This window comes from Ambystoma mexicanum, chromosome 6q (genome assembly GCF_040938575.1).
Source record: "Ambystoma mexicanum isolate Mex_15411 chromosome 6q, UKY_AmexF1_1, whole genome shotgun sequence".
Lineage (NCBI taxonomy): Eukaryota > Metazoa > Chordata > Amphibia > Caudata > Ambystomatidae > Ambystoma > Ambystoma mexicanum.
Window position 1 is genome coordinate 232,080,748 of NC_090937.1, and position 25,807 is coordinate 232,106,554.

At 46.3% G+C, this 25,807-nt stretch overlaps 1 protein-coding gene across 1 annotated transcript in view; it reads right to left on the bottom strand.

Annotated features, from left to right (window-relative positions):
• MANBA (mannosidase beta) overlaps positions 1-25,807 on the bottom strand; it is a 907,503-nt gene that overhangs the window by 473,693 nt on the left and 408,003 nt on the right. Inside the window, exon 6 of the mRNA XM_069630691.1 lies at positions 17,028-17,203. Coding sequence (XP_069486792.1) covers positions 17,028-17,203 — 176 coding nt within the window. The remainder of the gene's footprint in view (positions 1-17,027; positions 17,204-25,807) is intronic.

Here is a 25,807-nt window from a genome sequence, read left to right on the forward strand (position 1 = left end):
GAAGGCCACAGGATGTAGCTGGCCAGTTTCCGGGCCTCTCTGTGAAAGGACAGCCCCCATTGCGAGACTGGACGCATCAGTTTCAACGACATAAGGGAGGTCTGGACGAGGATGTTGCAGGATTGGAGCGGAGGTAAACCTTTGTTTAAGTTCCTGAAAGGCTTCTTCTGCTTCTTCGGTCCAAGCAAAATTTTTATTGTTTTTTCGTAATAGTACTGTGATTGGGTGCACAACCTGAGAGAAGTCTGGGATGAACCGGCGGTAGAAGTTCGCAAAGCCCAGCATGCTTTTTACCCCTTTCAGAGACATCGGTGAAGGCCATTTCAGAATGGCATCTACCTTGTGCATGTCCATTCTGGTGCCTCCTGGAGTAAGGATAAAACCAAGAAATTCTACTTCGGTGACGTGAAAAAAGCATTTTTTTAAGCTTTGCAAATAAGCGATGTTGACGGAGCTTGGTGAGGACTGAACGAACGTGCCTAACATTATCTTGTTCCGAGGCTGAGTATACTAAGATGTCGTCTATGTACACTAAGGAGCACACATTAATTAACTCCCTTAAGACGTCATTCATGAAATATTGGAATGCCGCAGGAGCGTTGCATAACCCGAAGGGCATGACTTGATATTCAAACAAGCCGTACTTAGTACGGAAGGCAGTTTTCCATTCATCTCCTTTTCTGAGTCGGACCAGGTGGAACGCTCCTCGAAGGTCCAATTTGGTATAAATCTGGGCATCTTTAACTTGGTCTAGCATCTCGGGGATAAGTGGCAAGGGGTAGCGGTTCTTCGCGGTGATCTGGTTCAATGCGCGGTAGTCAATACAGGTTCTCAAGCCTCCTTCCTTTTTCGGTACGAAGAACAAAAGACTGGCTGCAGGGGACTTTGAAGGACGGATAAATCGTTTGCAAGGTACTGGTCTAAATAGGATTTCAAATGAAGGTTTTCTGGTTCTGTGAGAGCGTAGATCCTGCCGCAAGGGATTTGTGCACCAGGAACAAGGTCGATCTGACAGTCATAGGGCCTGTGCGGCGGCAATGTATTGGCTTGGTCCTTTCGGAAAACATCCTGGAAATCATGGTATTCACTTGGCAAGGTATTAGTTGCTCCCAGGGTTGATACTGTCGCTCCGGGAGTCATGGGGATGCAGACGTCGGGTTTCTCCTCTCGGTAATAACAGGCAAGGGAGCAGTCACTGGGGAAGGTTAATTTTCGTGCCCGCCAGTCTATCAAAGGGTTGTGAGCAACCAACCATGGCATCCCTAGTATTAGCCTGAACTGAGGTGCCTTGATGAGATGGAATGAAATAGACTCCCGATGTCCGTCCTGGCACAGCAAGGTTACCCTGGCTGTGCACTGGGTTACTGGTTCTGAAGGGTTTTCTGTCCCATCCACGGTGGTTACCTTGTCCATAGTTGGCTTAGAACACAAGGGAAGCCCCATCTCTGCTGCCAGTTCTTGATCAATATAATTTCCAACTGCTCCGCAATCGATGTATGCTTCAACGGCATGCATTCTTGATGACTGTTGGTGGTTAATTAAGATCACTGGTATTGCAAAGTGCGAGGTCAGCAACTGTTTCTTCTCACTCGACAAACTGACCTCTACGTTTGTCGAGCTTGGTAGTTTTCCGATTCCTTAGCTTCATCCTTCTCTGTGGCCCCGACTGTTCTTCTTGGGGGTTTTACTGGACAGTCCTTCAGGAAATGTCCTGGTTTCCCACAATACAAACAAAGCTGTTGTCTTCTTTTGTCCCGCACTTGTTTTGTTAATGGAGGCCGTATCCCTCCAATCTGCATACGTTGTACAGCATTTTCAGGTACACGGGGGGTATTTTCCCCTTGGTCAAACATACACGGTCTGAGGGTCTGTCTTAGACCGGTCTGCCTTTCGGTCCTGCAACCGGTGGTCTAGCTGCACGACCAGATTTATGAATTCTGCAGTTTCTGTGTGGATCAACCACCTGGGCTGAAACGTCCTTTAATTCGCCTCGTAAGCCTCGATGGAATAACGTGGTTCTTTTGTTTTCTGGCCACCTAGCTTTGGCAACTAGTCTGTTGAAGGTAGCAATGTACGTTAACAAGTCTTGATTCCCCTGTCGGAGGGACAAGAGTTTATTGTCTACTGCTTGTTCCTGGGTATGGCGAGCAAAAAGTTTTTCCATTTCTCTCTGGAACCCCCCAAAGTCATGTAATAGAGGATCGTCATGGGTTACCAACGGCACCGACCAATCTGCTGCACTACCACTCAGGTATGATAAGACAAAAGCTACCCAAGCTTGGTCGTTTGGAAATGCTCGAGGCCTACAAAGAAAATGAAGGCGGCACTGATTGATGAATGCTGCATACTTCCGTGGGTCGCCTGAGAACCTTTCTGGTGGTGCCAGGGGCACTGTTCCAGGTAACGTGATCTGTACCGGAGTGGGTGGGATGGCGGGGTTTTGCATCGTTGGATTGCTTCCAGGTAGGGGCGTCTGTCCTGCCTGTGATTGCAAGTATTGCCTGCTAATCTCTTCAGTGTGCTCTTTGGTCACTATTAGGTCTCTCCGGAGGGCATTAGTCTCTTGTCGGGCAGAATGAACCTCAGCACGAAGCTCTCCTAGTAATTGGGCCAATTGGTCCATTTCTGGTGTCTCCATGGCGCCCAGGTGGATTTGTTATGGTAATCTTCGCGTTCTGTTACGCTCACTTGGTATGCACAGGAACGCCACCCAGCCGGGTTACTCGCTGGTATGCTTCTCAGCTTTGCCCTGATGTGGTCTGCGGGGAAGGTTCCGTCTGAAAATACAGGAGGACTGTGTTCAAGACTGACCGACTGGGGTAAGTATCCTCCCTCAACCCCCGTATGATTTCAGTCCCTCTGGTGCCCTTTCCTCACCTTGTGGTAGAATTAGGCGTGCTCTCCGTCCTGCCTTCTTTGCAGGGGCGCGTTGTCTTTCATGGGTGAGTGCAGTCCAGTTACTTCACTGACGCCAGCCTGTTTGACATTGTTCAGGTAGGTCTTATTGCTGTTCTTTAGTTTTGTTGCTATCCTGCATGCCTTTCTTTGTTTAAAATGTCTCTTTTCTCCCTTAGGTATGCAGAGCTTCAGCGCGGCGAACTGGCTTAGTTGAGCCCCGCTGGTAAATGATGGTGCATTAAGAGCGCTATGATGCGGTAAGTAAGCGCTATGCGCAGCGCTGCGAAGTCTTGCCTTTGCTAACCTGTGTTTTCCTTCCTTGTTGGTCGTGGTGTTCTTCAGCACGAGTGGAATGTCCTGAGTGGTGCCAGCCGAGAGGTGACCAGCCAGGTAAGCACTTTGAGCAGTTTGTAATTTGTAAATGTCTCTACTGCTTTCTTTAATGTTGCCTCTATCTTCCTATTTCAGGTCATTCTGTCCGGGAGACGTGCAGATTCGAGGAAGCTCTTCTCAGTAGCTGTGAGTGTTTAAAGATGAAGACTGCAGGTAAGATGCTGCTGCTAATGATGTTCCTTTTGTCTCATTGCAGGTTCTGCTTCTCCGAGGTTCGAGGGAATAGCTGGACACGGTGAGCGTTACGTTGCAAGCTGCAAAGTAACGTGAAGCGTGTTGTCTTGCTCGGGTGTTGTTTAAATAGTCCAGGTAAAGTAGTGCCTAGGCTACCACACCCAAAACACTAGACCGCATAGCTTGGTTCTTAGGAACCAAGCTATGTGGATGCCTCTATGTTGGCTGACAATACAATGAAGTATTTCCCAAGCACATTGTTTTTCATTGTGTATGAGGGCTTTTGAAGAGGATGCCAGGCTCTAGAGGCCCGGGTCCTGACTCCACCTGGCCAATGGATTTTCCAGAGGGGGTTTTGGGCGAGGGTCGTGACAGTATCCCATTGGCAGGCGTTGGACCGTGTAATTCCTCCCATTCCAGGAAAATGCAAACTGCTCTTTACATTCATCAGCAATTGGTCCGGTGAAGAAGGCATTAGCCAATTGTAACACCAAGTTCCTTCAAATGTTTGTACATTTTCAATCAAAGTCACTGCATCAGGGACTGCAGGTAACTTCCGTCCGGCTTCTTTACAGTCCAGATCGGATTGTTCCAAGCCATGGTTACGGGGCACAATACACCGGCTTCTACATACCCTTTAATGGTGTCCGAAATGTCCTTCTGCCCCCCAGAAATTCAATACTATTTCATAGATACTCTTTTGGTGGCTATCGGAACCTGCACCAGGGGCATTTTCAATTATCCTACAATCACTGGGATACAAGTTCAAGCCCTCACCCCAAACTGATAAAGTTTACCTTCCAATCCGAGGATTAACCCCTCCTAAATGTCAAATCCAATAATGTTTTCAGGGATTGGAACAACTAACACTAAATAGGTTTTCCTTTTCAAACTTCTGATTTGCATATCAATTTTAGTCTACACCGCAGGGGTCTCTTTTTTCCCCCCCAAACCTGTAATCGTAAAATGTTTTCCCTTTAACCTTGACTGATTCCCATGCATCAACGAGGCCTCCTCCCCGGTATCAATTAAGGCATGTTTCTTGAGTGTTCAAATAATTTCGCCTTTACATGAGGCCGTCTGTCTACCTTAATTTGGGCAGTTGTTACCAGATTTTGACCACTATCCTATGCATACTTTAAGTGCGTGTTTAGACTTCATTTCCACCATCACACGCACCATTTTTCTCAAATCTGCATAAGTCAGCTTGTGTGACGGGGACATACCCGGGGTCCCATCGTTCCCCTCCTGAGGAGAGGGTGCAGAAGATACCTAATCCCTCCTGGGCTTATGTACCTCCTGTCGCTTCACTTGTTTATAACGCTCTTTCCGATCTAGTCCTCGCTTTTTATGCAATTGATACATTTCCTGTGTCTCAATCCCATTAATATCTTCCTGCGGTATGCCATCCTTTAGCAGTGCTAAAAACATATCCTTTATGGATACACAAGAATCCTGGGAAGAGGTTCGACAGCCGGGGGTGCGTCTTTCACTTCGCCCCTCCCTTTCTCAGGGTCGTTCCTCTGCTTTTTCACACTCACCTAGGTCTGCCAATTGCCTAATAGCATCCACTACCTCATCTGTCATTCGACCAGTCATTCCCACCAAAAGGGTCATCATGACATTCTTATACGCCGGTGGGGTTGTTCAAATGATGGTATTTTTGCCGGAAACAGATAATGCTACAATACCCTTATGTTGAGGAGTGTCTAGATGAATTGCCTCTTTCATGGCATGTTCCCTCACTCTTTGTATGGCCTCTCTCAATGTGTACCACTTCTTTTCCTCGGTCGGCCAATCTGAGGCGATAGGATACTTAAGATTACACCCTTGTGCCGCTAGCTGTAATAAAGACCTTTGAACCTCTCCCCCATTGTCCTCACGAGAAGGATCTACACGTAACATTTTTTGCACATGTGTTTCCTGTGTCAGTGGCAGAAACTTGGCAGAGTCTGTGGCATCTACACTGAGACCTGCCGCCTATTCATCAAATAACCTGACCATCCAGGTTAACAAAGATTCACCAGTCCTCCGTTTCAATCGGCTGATGATTTCACCAACACTCTTGACAGGAATAATCCTCGAACATTGTTAAATCAACCAGCCCTCCTCTTGGATTATTCGGATTAGAACCCGCTCGTCTACACATCACAGGTTTAGCTGTTACCTCCTTACGACCAGATTCTGGTCTTGCCGAGCCAATCTCTGTACTAATGCTGTCAAATACATCTCCATCCCATTGGTCGGGGTCCCAATAAACCCCTGTGGAAGCAATCAGAGTTGCCATTTTACGAGAATTCAATCTCCCTCTTCTCTTTTGATATTTGTAACAAGCCACCCTCAGAGCAGCTTGCTCGGCTACCGATTGATATTTGTCCGCTTTATCATGATACAACTTCATTTGGAGCTGCTGCATTAAGGTGATCTGTTTTTCAGCGGCCAGCTCCTTTTCCAACCTCAGGACACTCACCTGTAATTCCACATTCTGTTGCTGTACCTTCGGAAAGGCATGCAATAGAATCCAGCCTCTTCTACCTAGAGCCAAACACTATTTCCCCTTTTCCACAGGCACCTGTTGCAGGTAGCCCACCACTTCAGCAGGACTCGCATCTCCTATACTTGTGTCCGAGGTCTCACTGAGACCCGAACCATATGACCAGGTCTGTGCGACTTTGTCATACAGGCTCTTGGTCCACCCGGGAATAGTCGCATCAGGACATTTTCTGCCTGCAGAGCTTCCTTTTTTCCTAAATAGGGAACTCATATTGTCAAATGGATATTTCACATCCCTATCGTCAATACCTCACAATACACACCCGTCAAACTAAGGCCTCTCTGAGTCCAAAACTAGTTCTCACAGCAGCAGGGCTCTTTGGCATCAATATCAGCACAAAGACCCTGCTCACAGTGCAAACATGTTTTGCTTTTGCTTGGCCACATCTAGGGACCTCAAAATTACACCCTCCTAGACCAGAGGTCTTTAAACTGTGGGGCGCATCCCGGGGAGGGGGGGGGGGCGAGAGCTCCAGGATGAAATGCAAAAAAAAATGTTTTTAAAATGATTAGTCTTTTTTTTTTTTTTTTAGATTGGAGGACATGGGCATGGGCATCTCACATGGACGGACTGGAACTTAAAACTGTCTCAGGCGCCAATGAAAAAGTGGCCCACAGTTGCAAATGGACATTCCTTTAGTCACAGACTGTTTGAATAGTACCCAAGTTTCGCGCCTTGAAACACTTGTGCATAGACACGTTATAAATGCCATATCATATCATATCAAGGTGGTGTTTTTTGTTCAAATGTAAGCAAATTGTAATATTTAAAGAATATTTATTCAGCATCAATGGTCAAAACTACTAGCTGCATAGTGAAGTAACTCATCAAACTGCCCCACATTTGCCAAAAAAGTGGCCCATTTTGACTGGCCTACACTAGCATTTTGCATTATTGGTATGGGCATTGCCCTATTGCCCTACAGGCCAGTCTGAGCCTGGCGGCTCATCCATAATGGGCGAGGGGGTGTCCACCCAGTGGCCCCTCACCCTTTATGGAGGAGCCAGCCCAGTGAAACACTGAACACTCCCTCAGCTGCTTTTTCCAGATGAGGGAGTGCTCCTGGGTGAACCGTTTCCCTTTGACAGTTCAGTTCCCCAGCCGCACATGCAAGGCTGGGAGCATTTTGCTTCGCCAGCCGTGCCTAGCTCATTGGAAATGCTGGCTGGGGTACTGCATGTCTTTATGTGCGAGAGGGAGCGCCTGTGCCTCTTCACACATAAAGGCAGAGCAACCTGGAGTGGGGCATTTCAGCACCAAAGCGCAGGCCCCTGCAGAAGGCACGTTTATGTTAATTTAAATATGTGTATGGATGTAATGAGTATCTGATGTGAGAGAGAGAGAGAGAGAGAGAGTGTATATATATATATGTATATATATATATATATATATATATATATATATATATATATATATATATATATATATATATATATATATGGATTCTTTTTTTTTGTTTACTGGATATCTTTCATAGATGTCCAGTCAAAAATACCATGCCTTCCCCTTTGGCCCCCTCAGTGTCAATTGCAAACTGTTTGGCTTTTTACCCATTTTTTTTAAAGTGTGCTCTAAAATTCAAAATTTTAACCCATTTTTAAAAAAAATGTCATGGGGGGAAATCCCCCTGAACCCCTCTTGATTAGTTCGGGCTCCCTCACTGCGCTCCATCGCTATGGCATGTTTGTGGGAAATATTTATGCTCCTCCACTTAAAAAAATTCACCAGCTCCCACTGGCCCTCGGACTGTGATGGAAACGGGGTGGGGGGAGCCCAAGGACTGTGGCGGGAGCCGGACGAGCGGAAGCACTGGGACAGTGGTGGCAGCAAGGTGGGGAGAGCCCAGGGTCTCTGATGGGTGGGGAGAGCCCAGGGATTGGGTAGGAATGGGTTGAGAAAGCCCAGCGAATGTGATTGGAGCAGGCGGGGGAGTCCAGAGACTATCCTGGGAGTAGGGTGCAGTGACAGCACGCAATAATTCAGAGCCATTTGTACATACTGTCCATTTGGCATTTCTGGGGGGGCCCGGCCTGCTCAAATTTTCCTAAGGGAGGCTGGGGGGTGGGGGTGTTTGGTTTGAATGAAGACCACTGCCCTAGACCCTAACAAAACAAGTTATTGGACTCAGATAGGCAAGAAATCACAATTAGACCACTAATTATAAAGAAAAAATGTCGCGTTATAAGCCCTTTATTCACTCTCTATACATGCACACATAACATATAATCAATTATACATAAACGTAGAAAAAGAGCTTCATTGTTAATACGGTTGCATAAGACAACTTCATCTCGGCCACCACAACACTGCTTAGTCCCAGAACAGGTAGGCAGAGAAATCACTCGTACTAACAGGGTCCGGAATGGAGCGTCCTCCCTTTCAGCGAGACCGCATCACCCGGGGGTCCAGTTCTATCTGTCTTCCAAGAGGAATACCTCTTGTCATTATGGGGGAATCCCCGCCCCTCATAGGTTACCAGACTGCCCTCGGCCGAAGAGCAGACAATAAGCATGAGAAGCCAAGAAGGAAAATTCCAGTTAGAAGGGGAAAAACCCAGCTTCTCCTCCATGCCTTCTTTCCCAGTACCCCTTATAACTGCACCTGCAGAATGCTCCGAGTCCCTTTCTGGCTGGTCCTTCGGCGGACAATATAAAAACTATTCTCCACAGTTAGTTTAGCTGACATCATTATATGACCTTGCCTCCGCTGCATAAATGCATGTCTACTTACTGAGCCCACGAAAACAAAGGCTTTCATTGTGGTAATGGAAGTCAATGTCCAAAAAGGCCGCGCATCGGCGCCATGTTCTTTTAGCTAATTTTTCGCATACGCATATAGTGAATTGAAAGCATAAAAGTCCTGCGTAGGACTTGTACTCAATCAATGTACTGTGCGCCCCATTTTCAATAATTTGTATGGCAGAGAGGAGGGTTGTACGCAACTTGCATTTACACTGCCCACCTTCCTTTTCCACCATACAAATGCTCCAGCATTTGCACCGGCATGTTCACAGTTCCAGGGAATGGCTCCCTTCCCCAGATTCCTTTTCACCAGTACGAAAAGTTAAAACAAAGAAAACCACATTTCTTGTAACTCAAGAAGATAACTCCCTCCTCCTGGTGTGTTCACCATTCTCAGAGAAAAGGCTCTCTTTTTCAGGTTTCTCTTCAAATTCAAGACGCTTTAAAATCCCAAGGGCGTGTGTCTGCCTTCGGATTCTCTTCTCACTGTATTACATTTGGGTGCAGGTCCCAGACTCGCAGGTCACTTGGTTGCTCACGGTTCCTGGGGAAATGCCATATTTCCCCAGGTGTCTTCACATTCAAGATACTTCAACGATCCTAACAGCATGTGTCTTCCTTGGGATTCTTTTCTACTTCATTATTATTTGGGTAAAGGTCCCAGACTCGCAGGTCACCTGGTACACTGCTCTGCCAGGATCTTTTCCCCCATTTGCAACAATTCAAACTCTCCAAGGCATGAATCTTCCTTGAGGTTCTCCTCTTACTGTAACACTCGACTTTGCCTGCTATACTCTCCTGCCAGGACCTTTATGCAATTACTTTTCCTTTTATCCATGAAATGCTATTTGAACAATGGTGGTTTATCAAGCCTTGTTTGCTACAGTTCGTTTCAATATTCGCTTCTTCTCTTACACACTGGGTCTCTGTTCCTTTTCCAAGACTATTCTGAATTTCTTTGCTTTCTCTCCTGCGAGATCTGTTTATCGATCCACTCGTAGCATGGTTCACAATTATGTTAATTTCTTCACAAGCTTCACTTTGCATCTCTCGCGTGACTTTCATGAAACGGCACACACTTTCAGCCAACCAGATAACCCGTCCGACTCTCTGGGCTTACCATTTACTTTAAGTGTCTCTCTCATGTTTCTTTCAATATTCTAGCTCGACATAGGTTCTGTTAACCTCTGAGCCTTCGCCTTGTTCTTCTCTACTGTGCCTGATTCCTGCTGTCTCGTGTTCTCGGATGGCTGGCTTTCTGCATTCTGGCTTCTCTTTCCGCCATCTGGATTTGCCTCCACAGAGCTTCCCACAGCATGCTTTCTCTCAGCGTTCGGATCAGTGTCAGCACAGGTCACCGCACAACTCAACCTCTGCAGCTCTCCCTAGTGTCTGTCAGCTGCGACAGATTTAAATTTCCCAGCATGATTGAACAACTTCCAAAGACTAGACGGCTGTGTTGTTTTACCGGTATAAGTCATCTTCATTGCTCCGTCCCTCTTTCTCATCTCAGTTGTTACCATGCTGTTCCTTGTGTGAATTTTGAGAAAGCCGATGTTGGAACTCATTGGGAGTGATCATCACTACTCCATGCATTTCCCTCATCTCAGTTGTTGACACACTGTTCCTTGTGTGATATTGGGGAATACGTGAAGTAGACCTAGCAAGTGGTTGATGGAGACTGTTACAATATGCCATCAGGGCATGATGAATGGAGGAACATCCCTAAAAGGGAATGGTGGTATGTGGCTTTCTCCAACAATGTTGTGTTATCTTCCTGAGGGTTGCCTTCCCCCATGTGGTCATCCCTTATATAGCTGTCCCCAGGGTCAGGATCAGATATCGGCTGCCGTACCTTGGCCACATGGGGAGAAGCTACCTCCAGGAAAGGAGTGATGACATCATCAGATTCATAACATACCCTTCCCCTAATGCTTTGGACTCCCGCCCAAGGGTTCCTTTTTTTATTATGACCTGGGATTTCCCCCAGGAAAATGGTTTCTCCCTCAACATTAGTTTCCCACTCCCACATAGGGCTTTCTGGTACAAACCCCTCTTCATCCCAGGAATCAAAAGGGGAGTAAGCAATAGAAGGGGTACTAACTTTTCACAAAAGGGTTTCGAACTTTTGAAAATTGGTACCGATTAGAGTTTCTTCTAGCAGCCATGGGAAAGCAGCGGAGTTCACCTAAGTTGTTTTGCCCTGAACCCGGATGGTTACTGGGGTCTGACAATATACCTCCTCATCTCCATGAACACAAGTTATTTTCACAGTGTTTTCCTTTCCAAATTCCACAGTTGGAATCAAGTCAGCTCTAACTGCTTTTTGTCTTCTACCAGAATCAATTAAAGCTCCAGCCAGGATTCCATTTACAATAGCAGACTCATGAGCTTTGAAAGGGGAGACTCTACAGTAATAGATACATCTTGACTCTAGGAATTCTTCCTCAGGGAAATGTACTAGGGCTCTTCCATTTAATGGGCACTGTATATCCAAGTGCCCAGACTGTCCACAGGAAAAACACATAGTTAGGGGTGGGTTAAAGATTCGCACATCTTGTGATTTTATTTATCCCCTTTCTTTGCCAATTATAATTTTTTCGTCTCCATTCCCAGGGTCTTCTATCCCTGGTTCAGAGAAGCTGTCCTAACTTCTGTCTCTTGTGGTATTTCTTTTTCCTGTGGGATAGGGAGGACACGAGAAACCTTTTGGATCTTTCTTGGCCTCTTCACCCCGGTGGATCGACCTTAATTGCCTATTGGCTTCAGCATAGTTTTGGGTGGTTTCCACAGCCAATGGCAGGCTGGGTTTATTTAACTGAAGGATGGCCTTCTGCCAGTAAGGTGGTAAGGAATTAATGTAGTGTTCTAGCGTTAAGGCTTCTATTACTTCTGATAGAGTTTTTTTTCCGATCCATAAAGGAATGATGTTTTATACTCGGGCACCCAATTCTATAGGTGTTTCTCTGGGGTTAAATTTGATTTCCCCTAACTTCTGCTTCTAAATGTTGGCTATTTGGTCGACCCTTTGTAATTGCCCTTGTCTGATTTTCTTAAATGTTGCAGTTCCTCGGGGATTTAAAGTCGGTCTGAATTCTTTAATTCCCCTTTTAATAGGGGACCTAAATAACAGGTCTTTAAATCATCCCCGCAACAGAACTGTTGTGCCAACCTTTCAAATTGAGGAAGAAATGTCCAAGTCTTCCCAATGTCTATAGGGTTGTAACACTCCATGGGGCAAAACAGGTCTTTGTTGGGCGGCAACAATTTGATCCAGTCCAGCCTGGAATTGTATCTCAGCTTGGATCCAGAGAGCTGTTATTTGGGTTAATAGATGTTCTATAGTGGCCATTTCGAGGTCTGGGAAAGGTTTGGTCAGATAGGTCTCGACGGTGGTGGGAGTTGCAACTGGGCTGTCAATGGAAAGGTTTGTATCCCCTTTAATGCTATAAAGATCTAGCGGCTGCCATCCCCTGGCCACATAGAGAGAAGCTTCCTCCAGGAAAGGAGTGATGAAATCAGATTCATTACAGTCCACAAATTTGAGTACAAGGAGTCTTAAATGTGGTACCCAGTAAGTATGAAAAACAAACATGGTACTGTAGAACAATCTTGAAATGTAGGATTTAAAAACACACAATTTGACAGTAGTATGTGCTTTTTTTGTATTTACTTTACACTGTTTAAAGTTATGCTTAAAGGAACAGTGAACTTGCATGTTTTTCTCGCCATTCGCCATTACACCTGCTCCACACAGCACAGCAAAATATTAACATTTATTTAGCTGAATTCAACTTTTCAAAGCATAGATCTCTGATCCACACGTGTTTGGCATGGTAACCTTGTGATTTTGTTATAGGCCCTATCTCGATAAGGTTGAATGCCCTGGCAGCACTAACCCAGAGCACACGCCCCTGCTAGTAACTCCTAATTATTCGAGGATCCGCCACATTAATCAGAGTAAGTGGTTTTCAATGTTTCTGTTACCAATACACTGTCTAGTTCAGGGGTCTGCAACCTGTATGTTTCCAGATGTTTGGGACTGCAAGTCCTTTCAGCATGGTGAACAGCGAGGGGTCATTGGAGTTGTACTCCGGAAAATCTGGGGAGCCAAAGGTTGCATACTGCTGGTCTAGTTTGTGTAGGAAAACATGTTCACATCAATAGGTGTCTGGTTCTACATTTTCAACAATGAAAAGATGTTGCACTGTCTTGCCTGGATTGAGCCGAATATCTCTCTACTGAACTGTTTGTTTAAACTCAGGATCCACTGTGGTTTACTAACTTTAGTATTGTGAAATGCTTTTGTGTTATGCAAAGGCATCAGGAAGTAGACACAGACAACTGAGGAACGTTTGGGTACAAACTCTTATCTGAAATCACAAAAAGGTTGGGATAAGGCCAATCTTGACCTATGCTAAGGTGAGATTTCCCTACCTAACTGAAACTAATGATAGTTTGTGTCAGGAAGTCCAAATTAAATGTCTGTCTGTGTCCAAAACCTATACTTGCCCTCACATCTATTTGTTCAAACTGTTTAGGGATGTCAGCATCAAATGAAAAAATGTTCACACAAAAGTTCAGAGTTTCTTCCAGCTCTAGGGTGGAAAGGGCTTCTCCCATCCCAAGGATTCCAAAAAGTTCACTTTCGAAATACAAAGTTCACTTTCAATCACAACGGGGTCCCTTTTCGAAGCTTTCCAGTCTCTCACCGTTTTCACAACAACACAATTAATTTGCATTCTTCCCAGCTTTCAGGCTTTTTGGCTCTTTCATCAATATCATAATGTCCAACTCTTTGAGCTCACACTGTACCAGCTTCTCTTGATATTCAACCATAATTGGCTTTTATTTAGTGGGGCGTAGTCGGTTTAGGCGCAGTTGATGGACCACAAGGTCCACCCATCACAGGTCACGCAACCGACGCCTGATTGGCTTCTTTTCCACAGTTACACCACCATTGCTTCAGCTTAACAGTGGTATTGGACTTCTATTTCTGCAGTCCTTGTCAGCACTTTTTGCCACCATTCACTTGCTGGATTATCAACCTTCTCATAGTTTGGCCACAGTTTCAAATTTAAACTCGTACAGTTCCTCTTTTCCTTATGGCTCTTGCCAATGCTTGCTTTTATCAGATTCTATAATTCACAGCTCTTTATATTCATTATCAATGCTTGCTTTCTTTAGTTTCCATAATTCACATTTCCTTTTGTGAGAAACCAAATGGTGTCTCACCTACTAGTCCCCACGGATCTCCCACACAGGTATCCAGGACACAGCCATCGCCTTTGGATCCAGACTCTGGGGGCGAACCAGTGCAGGATGGTCACCTGGGTGAGGGGTCTTCGGTGAGTGAGGGTGAGGCGACCTAAGGTGAGACGCGGTATTTCCCCCCCCCCTTTCCCGTACCAAATAACCCTAGGATTCTCCGATGGCCCAACCCCCACCCTTTCCACACAAACACTGGGCTGAGGAAGAGGGTCACAGAGTAACAAGGCTAACCCTTACACATCACATTGGACATATCCCGCTAATCGAGTGTGGCAAAGTCAGGCACTTGACTTTAATCACATACATCTGATACCCATTAGCTCTCCCACACGGATAAAAGGCGGAACATAAAGACACACTCTGAGCAACGTGGAACACGAGAAGCAGCAAAACTTCTGGGGCGAAGGTGAACCTACTGGAGCAGAGCGATGGACCAAGGGACAAGAACCAAGAGTAAAGGAACCCAGGAGTTCCCTGCAGGAGGTTGTTGCCTCCAAAGAATCACAAGAGATACATGGAGAAGGCCAAATGTCAGACAAGAAAACTGCATTGTGTTTCAAAGGCACCTTCGACCCTCTCAGGTGAACAGAGTTGGGTGAGGCATTGCCAAGCCTGTGGTATTAACCTTGACTCCTGAATAAAAAGGCAAATACAAGAAAGGAATGCACACAGCTGGTGAGTTGGCTAGTGAGATGAAAGAACGATGTGCGTTAAGGGAAGATTGAAGTTGCAAAAGTATATCGCACAATTGAAGGCTGCATGCATGTGGATGAGACGCAAAGAAAGGTAGACCTGTGGTGAAATTTAAAATTACCGATAACTGTGACGGCAGTGATGCAGAATAGCGGAGTGATCCGACGAAAGGAAGTAGCCCACTCGAAAGTCTCTGCGAAAGGTGAAATCTTATTATAAAGCAACAAAGTGAATGAACTTTAAAGAGGGTGATGATCAAGATTGACCCCGGAAAAAGGGAAAGTAGAGAGTGAATATTGAACTCTTGTGCTTATGAGATTGAACCACATAGACCAAGAAACACTGGGGCAAATAACAAAAGAGTGTGAGTTGAAAGGGAAGCCGAAGTGGTCCTGTGGAGGTCTATAGTAAAAGCCTTGCACATTCGAAATTCTTCGACATCAGTAAAAGGTCTGAGCCTGACTGAGGGAGACCGGAAGTTAAGTGTAATAAGTTAGGGGAAGGGAACCCCTAACGAAGGTGAATAAAGCTTGAGGAAGGGAACCCTTACAAGTACTGTGAGTGAGATGTCCGAGCCCTCCTGAGGGAGGCCTACGTGAACTTTTTGATTTATAAGGTCCAAGCCCAATCGAGGAAGGCCTGCATGAAGTTTTGGTTGAACTGGGAAATAACGTTTTTTAACGTGGACGGCCAGGCGGGCCTGGATCCACATTTTGAACTGCTTTATTTTGAGAACCTGAGCCACAGTGTGTCATCCTGTCGAGGGGGACCACCTTACTCTGTGCTGTCCAACGTGGGGCGGAGAGCTGACTCAGCCACTTTGATTCTTTATATTCTTACACTGATTTTCCTTTGCATACATATTCCCCTTTACACACTTTTTGTATAAAAGATAGGGCAGATGTTAGGTTTTGTTAGTATAGGCCATTTTGATTTGACAGAGACAGACTAGGGCTGTGTTTTCTTTATTATTTGATGGTAGAGACTACTCCCATCTTAGTTATAGGGCAAAGTAGGAGTTTTGTCAAACCCTGAGAACTGAATAAAGGTTTTACAAATTGTACCTTTTGTGTCACTGTCATACTTGTGATACCATGCCTCCCTTTCACTTTCGATCAGGGAACGCTTTTCTTTACTTCCCATTCATATGGCGTTCACTCATTATTACTTTCCTTTGGTTCGGTATTCAAATCTTCAGTTCATTCATATCAAAACAATGTAACTGCAAATTCCCAGTTCACTCTCTAGCTGGGAGTTAGCATCATGCACATGGGCTTCTTATTCAATATAAAGTTTGCTGCTTTTCTGGCCTTTTCGCAGCTTTCTCCATTTCCATACAGTTTGGTATTCATAAACCGCTCCATTCATCAGGCTTTCACATTATCGTAGTCATCGAACATCTGTGTTTTACATTTGGACCGGCAATCCCATTGCCTCTTGCTCAGTCAGTCGCGCTCTGACCTTCGTTCACAACGCAGCTCGCACCAAAGCGTCCCAGAGTCATTCAGCTTCACTTGACTCACCCAGTACGCTGTCTTTGTATGCCCTTCTCTGCTTCGGTCGGTCCTTTGTGGCGTGGCTGCCTCTGTTCCCGGCTCAGCAAGCCCCTCCTCCAGGGCCTCCAACACCTCGGGCTACTGACTCTGCAGCACTTCAGCACTTCAGATTCACGTCTCCCTACCTTCAACTCCGACTTCTTCGTCTGCAAGCATTCCACAAGCATTACAAGATCTCATTAGCCTCACCTGAGCGGGCCATTTACACTGCCCCTTTTGCTTCAGGTGCAGGCCATTCACATTGATTTCACAACAGTCTTGGTACTCGGCATCCCTCTTCCTCCTCCCAGTACCAGAATGGTGTTTGTGTATGTCTGAGTTAATAAAGGATGAATGAAAGTTCCTATGTGGTCTCTTCCTCGTCTCAGTACCAGTGTGGTATACACTGGGAGATGGTTTTCTAACACAATAGGGAAATGATTGGAAATATCACATTAAAGCCTGGGGACATTTGATTCCTGATGCAAGGGAAATGGGGGATACTGTGTCTTACCCAAGGGTGCCTCATCCCTACTCCTCAGGTCTCCTCCTCCTCCTCCTCCCAGGTGACCTCCCTCGCATATCCACCCCAGGTCCAGGATCTGAAAGCAACAGCTTTTCCCTGGCCACCTGGGGGAAGATATTTTGGGGAAAGAAGTGAGGACAACCTCAGATTCCTCATAGTTAACCATTTTCCCACATCACATTTCCTTTTGGAATATTTTCCCTTATAAACAGTTTCCTTAACATTGTTACCTTATACCTCACCTGACTGATGCTGCAGAGCAGTTCCAATCTGCTTTCCCCAGGCTGCATTCGGATGGTTAATATTTGGAGAATTTCAAGTTTGGGAATGTTAACGGTCACAGAGCCCGTCACAGGATTCAAGCTGTCAACATCAAAATAAGGCACTATTTGCAGACTCCATTGCTGGGCACTTGGCACTAAAATCAAAAGGCAAACATGTTGTAAATTAGATCACATTTCACATTTTAATATATTTCCACTGTCTTCATGTGCTTCATGCACTGGAATTATTTGTCAAGCGTTTTTAAGATCGAATGCACTATGAGTTGAAATGATGGATGTGGAACGTGGAAAAGGGGATTGTATCCTGTTTAATTAACGAGAGATTCTCTGAGGAACTAAATACACAAAATAGCTTGGAATCAGTGGTGGAGGGCCTCCACAAAGAGAATTAAAAGGTTTAGAGACTAATTTAAGTCTAATCATGCCTTCAAAGTTAGGCATGTTTGAGACATCTGTTAAGGCAGGTTTAGGAAATAGCCGCTCCCTATAATGCAGCAAAGCCAACAGCAGCCCATTAAGACCAGGATTACCAAACACATGTATATAATGTAATCTAATACCTCTCGAATAGGGAATTGTGTGATCGTAGAGGGTGTGATTTGAATGGACTTTGGGAGTAGAGACTATTGTTGGGCATGGTGGTGGTGCAGGTCAGGCCTTGAGTTGCAATGTCCATGAAGTCTACTAGCTTGGAAATGTGCTGCAACCTAGAACACGGGCCAGCATGGCTTTACTTTACTCTTAAACTGTAGCAGGTGACGCATGGAGTGCCATTGGACTCTATGGAGCTGAAATCTAGGAGGCAGAGTCAGTCGCCCTATTACAATGTATAGAAAATAAGTTCTGCCAAACCCTATTAACACTTACACAGGGTGCACGATTTTCTTCATTCACTCAGAACTTGGGTTGGGTCATATAGAGGACTGCTCTGTTAATGTCCCTGTCCTGATGTGGATGGATCTCTACCTGAGCACACCCTAATGCCATATTATCGAGATAAATAATATAAGGCGTAATGGGTTATGCCTGTTCTAACAAGATTATATAGTTAAGACATGTTAGAACCACTCTGGCTTCAATCAATGCAAGGAACTGGTTTCACCATCCCGAACTGGCAGAGAGATCTTGTAGGTTGAAGCCTAAGGCACTACTACTTAAATTACATTGAGAAAGAAGGAACAATGTAGGATACAAGAAACCTTCCAACAGAGTTTAGCTGGCAATGTATTCTCCAGGTAAATTGCAGCCATATCTGGAATGGTGTCAGTAGTATAGGTTGGGCTTTCCAATTCGTCTCTGGTGCACTGTGTTGTGCTAAAATAAACACATGCTAGACCACCTCGGTCTTTGCATGTGTCTGCTGCCTTACAGATGAAAGGTATTGTTTACTTTAATGGGTTTTCTCTGTATTGGCAGGTGCAGGTTTTTCTAAAAACAGGGAAGAAAAATTCTTCGGTAGGTTCCTCTCTTGAGGTTTTTCTCCTGAAAGGTGGACCCCTAGGTGCTTGGTATGGGGGTCCTTTTTCGGAACGAGATGGACCTGTGCGGATAGATATTTGCACTAGATCTAGTCGTTCTACAGCCGACCAGTTTCTGTGGAACAAGGTGGGTGAGCCACATTCATCAGGGCTAGACGAGGGGCATCATAGTGTGTGCCCACTGCTATTCACATAAAACAGCGTTGTCTGCATTACTTCAGTACCTCTCCCTGTAGGGATGACAGGAGGGAGGGGTGAGAGAAGGAGCAGGGATAAATATCCACTTTTTAACCTCAACTGTAGGTATATTACAAAACACTGCATTGTATTATTAGTATAACAATCAGAGAGGGAAATGGCTTACCCTCTCCGTGTGGTAGGGATGCTCTCCACGGGGGTGAGACGGCCTGCGACATGGGGGCCAAATAACAGTAATTACTGTCAAGTTTGATGCACTTGTGCATCGGGTCAGGAAAGCGACAATAATCTAGGTCTAGAACGACCAGACCTAGAGCAAATCTCTATCCGCACAGGTCCATCTCGTTCCGAAAAAGGGCCCCCATACCAAGCACCTAGGGGTCCACCTTTCAGGAGAAAAACCTCAAGAGAGGAACCTACCGAATAATTTTTCTTCCCTGTTTTTAGAAAAACCTGCACCTGCCAACACAGAGAAAACCCATTAAAGTAAACAATACCTTTCATCTGTAAGGCAGCAGACGCATGCAAAGAACGAGGTGGTCTAGCATGTGTTTTTTTAGCACAACACAGTGCACCAGAGACGAATTGGAAAGCCCAGTCAGAGAAACTGGCCCTTTGAAACCTATTCCCATTCGATAAAACTGTTTTTTTAATGCGACTACGATTTTGGGCAACACACAGTTGGAAATCCCACAAACAGTCCTTTTGTTTTGTTTAGTAGTATAGGTTGGACACTACTTTTTGCCATGCAGGTCGGACCTGGCAGGTGGACCGGCACCCGCGAGCAGAGCATTGCGGATGCACCGTCACCTTTCTGAATGGTGCTGGTGCATTCGGCCTCCCCATTCTCATTGAGCCCTATGCGGCTCGAATGGGGAGCATTTTTTACCGGGAATGGGCAAATACCGGGGGCCTCATTATGAGGTTGGAGGTAGCCATGGCGCCATTAGCGCCATGGCTGCCTCCAAACTTGTTCCGACTCCGCCATGGTGAATGGAGCAATTACCGGTCCATTCCAAGGTTGGCGGGACCGTTAATTCCCCATTCACCAGGGCCATTCCCCATTCCCATTGAGCCCCCACAGGGCTCAATGGGAATGGGGAAGGCGCTAATAACGGTACGGCAAATTGCGGTACCGTTATTAGCCCCAGAGTCCCTTTGCGGGTCCCGTCCTTAACGCCTGGAAAAACCAGGTGTTACGGGAGGACCCGCAAAGGGAACTCGTAGTAGGGCGGTAAGGGATTACCGGTGCCCTTATCGGTGCCGGTAATCCCTTACCACTCACCTCGTAATGAGGCCCCGGGTCCGGCTGGGCCGTAATGACCCGGTAATTGCCCATTCCTGGGTACTGGTAAAATTCACAAGTTCAGCGGCAGCCTGCCCGTTTTACCGGCAAGGCTACCGCCGAACTTGTAATGAGGCCCAGTGTCTTGTAAATCCTTTGATATCAAATTTACTGATTATTTGATATACTATGTAGAATGCCCAAAATGTTTATTGGAACAGAGCCAAAAAAGCAGGGGTATGTTCTTTGGAACAAAGCAAAGAAGCAGAAGTGGCTATAATGAAATTAGACATGTAGTATGTGGGAGTGGCGAGTTAGTCCATCCTAATATAAGGATCTTGGAGAGCTGTAGTAGAAAAGACTGCAATACTGGGAGTCAATAGCTTTAAAAAAAATCTTAAAAATAATACCTTGCTTTGAGAGACCACAGCCAGGAGCTCACGACAGATAGTTTTACAGTTGCCGTTTCCAGTGACAAAAATAGAAATAGACACTGTGTTCGAATCACCAATAACCAGTTCAGAAAATACACAAAGAAGCTAAAAAGAAGCAACAATCAACATTGGGGGACGGCGCTACAGTGCTACAAAAACTGAAGTCAGTACTTGAGAGAGGCTCCTCAGAAGCATTGTAAACAAGGTTTTGAAAATATGAAAAAGGTTGTAAAAAAGGAAAGAAATTAATCTGACAAAGCAGACGGAGCGCTCGGCGCGTGGCTAGCTGCAGAGCAATGAGGACGTGACTCCCTGGAGCTCCTGCGGCCGCCGAACACATCCTTGTAAATATCCTGCCATCCGAGGTCGATTTACACATAAAAGACATCATGCAGGGATCTGAACACAGAGCATTACTGGGAGAGATTAAGAGCCCGTACACGTCTTCCTGATGGAATTGCAGGGGGCGAAGCGATCTGCACCTACGTAGCTTGTGAGATCCAAGATGGCTGCAGGTGCCGATCGGGACGCGTACCATTAAAAGCCTGCCGAGAACAGCTGAGAGGAGGCATCAGTGACGCCCCGTGATGGTATGAGCCGAAGTCTTAACACCTAAAACAGTCAGCGTCCGAAAGACACAAGGCCGCGAACAACCAGACCTGACTCCGATCGGGTGTGAACAGGCGAGCACGGACTGCGCGTTGCCGGCCGGTCCTCCACAGGCTGTGGGTGAGCCGAGCTGTGTGGGGTATTGGCTGGAACGAAATCCGGAAGAGAGGAGCGGTGGCCGGAGGTGATCCTGATGGTCCAAGCCATGAGAAAAGACGTAACTGACCGCCCACTGCACTGGAACTGGTGGTGGGGGCTCCCCCATGGGACACACGGCAATAGTAATAAAACAGACGGGGCGAGTCAGGAGAAGGTGAGGTGCTGCGCCAAAAAGCGAAAGCTCTACCAGCCTGCCCATTGCGGTGCTCTGGATGGCTGAGTCGTGACCCACGCCCGGGGACTTACAACATACAATGCTATAAAGCAGTACCCTCCAGGCAGGTGAAGCCAACTTGTGCGAGCACCGGAGGAGGGTCCCTGAAACCTGAATCGGTAGCGTGCAAGGGAAAGAAAATGTGTGGGTGAGCCCTGGGAACGGCCCTGTGAACCGACAGGAGTGACCTCTGTGAACGGAGGTAGACTGTGAGCTGTGGGGTCCCTTGGGGGGGGGAGACCCCTACAACAACCGCAGACACCTGGGTCCCCTTTGGGAGTTAGTGTTCTGCCGTAATACAAAGGCGTCGACGAAATGTGGCACGCCAGTGGATAACGACGGACCGGGCACCTGCCCAATCCGCTGCCCACCGGATCCCTGAGCTTCAGACGCACAAATACAATCTGCGACATCAAACACTCGAGGTATGTGACCGAAGAGCCGCAGAGAATCGCTGTAGGGATACTGCGGGGTAAGAGTGAGCCGACCCGTTGAGCGGATAAGACACTGCTCTGGTGCCCATGAGACGTACCTAGGAGGCACCGGCAATTATCCTCCTAGATAAACTCTAGCTGAAAAGAGGAGCAGTTCGGGCCCATAACCCCCCCCTCCTGACCCGCACACAATGGCCTATAACCTTCACATCCTGACAACAGACACCTCTGGTGTGAGGAAAGAGTGAGAGCTGAACAGACGTAACCGCGAGGGGCTACAACTGGCCTTCATATACTACGCCGAAAATACGCTCTGAGAGGTGTGATCCCGTAAGTACTCCTGTAATAGACACAGTCAGAGATTGCTAAACAACAAGGGAAAAGACTCTTTACTATCTACATCCAGGTCGAAGAGGAGATACTATCTTGTTGAATAGCAGGAGATCAACACAGTTATGCCCTTCTAGATACGACTACTGATCTAAGAGCTATGGTGATAGGTAAGAAACACCTGGGATCCTGCCCACAATGTAAAGCACCCAATGTAAACATTGTATACTGCAGATAATCTACAACACTAACCTCACCAATGCACCTGCGCAAGACAAGAACTCATAACAGATATATGATAACCCCCCTCCCCCTGCTATGGAGGATCTGAGAGTCACAAAGGGCACAAACAACACTAAGCCCACAGCCGCAGTGTATCCCTGAGAAGGGAACTTAAACTGCCGGGAATTAAGCGGAGACGATCCTCTGCTGCTTACACGAAACACACACGTTACTGTCCACATCCCTGTACCACATGACAGGAGTGAACGCTCTCGAGCTGCAACAAGGGGGGAGATCGATCCAATGCAACTGAAAGAGCTACCCCCCCCATCACGCCCAGAAACAAGGTGACATACCAATAATAGAGAACCACAACCACAATCAGGCCGACCAGTGTCACCGGGTGGTGCAGAGGTACATCAGAGGCTGGAGGACGGGGGGGTACTCACTACACCGGATAGCTACTGGCTTCAACGGACACCCCAAACATAACACAAAGTTCCACGCTTCCTCTGCGAACCCCCTAATCCCCCACAGGCATGCAGCGTGCCCAACATGGGCAAAGACAAAACCAAGAAACAGCCCACCAAGAGCAAAATCGATCAATATACAACACGAGTTCCGCAAACCCAAGGCAAACAGGATCAAATAACTACAATGGCTGAAGCAGAGAACATAGCCTTCGACAGTGCCAAGCAAGCACACAGAGAGATGCGCGCCAGGGTCTACGAAACTAGTGATAAAGCTGGTAAACTGTTGGCGTGGCTAGAACGCAGGGATGAGGGACATAGTCAGTTTAGAGTAATCGGGCCTGATAATGCAGATCCCCTGGTAACTGAACAAGACATAACGGAGGGTTTTGCAACTTACTATGCTGAACTCTATAAATCCCCTAATGCTCCCCTAAACACTTCTGTGCTGGATGGAATTAGCCTCCCAACCCTAACAGCCGAACAAAAAGCTCTTCCGGAAAAGAACATCACAGTGGAGGAATTTTTAATGGCTATGTCACAGCTCCAATCGGGGAAAACCCCGGGACCAAATGGCTTCCCGGTGGAGGTATGGAAGAGGATAGAGGCGAGTGAAATAGCACCACACCTGCTTTGTGTACATGCATTCGAAAACACAGGGCCATCTACCTGCGGATCTAAGGCAAGCCACCATAATTGTGATACCCAAAGCAGATAAACCCCAGAAAATGTAGTTCATACAGGCCAATCTCCCTAATAAACAGTGAAACCAGAATTTTAGCAAACAAACTAGTGAATCGGTTACAGAGAGTTATTACGTCACTGGTACACCCAGATCATTGTGGATTCATGCCAAAGTGATCCACACGCATGAACATACACAGGTTGCACTCGGCATTAGAAAGAATGTAGGGCTTAGGTGAACAATATATGGGATGGGTACAGCTCCTTTATAACTCCACCGAGGCGTAAAGTAGGGTGAACGGATGGCCATCAAAACCATTTAAATTAGGAAAAGGAACAAGGCAGGGCTGCCCCCTATCTGCAATGCTCTTCGCACTGGCACTAGAGCTTCTAGCTGCATTGCTAAGGGATACTCAGACTTGGAGCGGCTTTCCGATGAACAGATGATTGGGAGGACAAGATTTCATTATATGCAGACGACCTGCTATTATACCTAAATGGCCCTGCTACCTCTTGCCCAATAGTAACATGCTTGTTGGAAAGATATGGATCTTTCAGTGGGTTTAGGGGTGAACTGGTCCAAATCTATATTGTTCCCGATCAAAGGATTGGAGGATGCTGTCCCGTGTGACTGCCCTTTCCGTGTTGAAATGAGCCACCTCCGGGACCTGGGGGTACAGATCACCAAAGACCTGAATGAATATCTGGTCAGAAACCTCCACCCAATTGTGGAGCGATTCATGGAGGATGTACGCCATTGGGTCGCCTTACCACTGACCTTACTAGGGAGAGCAGCGCCGTTCAAAATGATGGCCTTGCCACGATTTTTATACATTCTCCAAAATGCCCCTTTACATATTCCAACACATGAGTTCCATAGGATTGATAGCACCCTCAGGACGCTCTTGTGGAGCAACAGACATCCACTGATAGCACTCCGCACTCTGCAACGGTCCATCTGGGAGGGGGGTATTGGATTGCCACGCCTGCAGACATATTATTGGGCAAATCAGATGGCTATAATAAATGATATGCTACATGGACACACAACATTACCACACATAAGAGCCGAAACCATGAGGCAAACGAAAATAACCCCAGTGGAGTCCCTTTATCAGAAAACTAGCACTATGGCCCCCTGGAATATGGTGTCTCACTTGACGCTAATCTGGGCAGAGGCACACAAATACATTGGCTGGGAAAGGAAAATCACCCCTGAACAACCTCTATGACACAAAAGGAATCTCTCTGAGGTAGACAAACTCCCTAGATGGCAGAGTTGGATATCCGTGGGAATTACAAAAGTTGGAGATGTAATTACAAGAGGTAAACTAGTGCCCTTTGAAAACCTGGCTGCTAGCAATACCTATACACACAACTACAACATGCAATACAAAGATACCTCTCAGCCTTGTGCAATGTGTCGGAATGTACTCCCATGGAGAGAAACATAGTCTTGGACCGTACAGATGCCAAGATCATATCGGTGATGTACAGTGCCAAAACCTCCTTTGCTACACCCGAGTTAGCGAGCTTGAAATCCAAATGGGAAAGAGATGTAGAATTTATCCTACTGGAGGATTGGATCGCAGCCCTGATGTACCAAGGGAAAAAGCCATCTCATCCAGGCTCTGACTCATACAGCTCAAAATATTGCACAGAGTATATTACCCACGGGTGTCACTTTATCAGTGGGGCAGAACCACAGACCCGAACTGCTTGCGTGGTCACCGAGAAGAAGGTATCTTCTTCCATACATCATGGGATTTCTCTGAAATACAGCTATATTGGCAGCAATGCTGCGACACACTCTCGAGAGTCCTGGGTTGTACTGTTTCTAGAGACCCTAAACTACTGTTGTTGGGAGTGGAAGATGAAGGGTCAATGACGCGCGATGACAAACTATTTTCTTCAACCACTACAGCATTGATTAAATGTGATATTGCAAAATTGTGGGGTTCTGACATAGTTCCGGAGCATGCACAATGGCTTACTGATGTGGACTCATGCATAGCGATGGAACAGCGGGTATACACGGCTAGAGGATGCCCGGCGAAAGCCAGAAAGTTTTGGGAAAAATGGGCAGATGCCCAATAAACTGCTGAAAAGGGTTTAATTATATGCCCTGTACATTTGTTGTGACACTGATGACAAAACATACTGCGATTATTATGTGTGTGGAACTCTTGGATCTGTAAGTTGTTTGTAAGTTAGTGTTGGT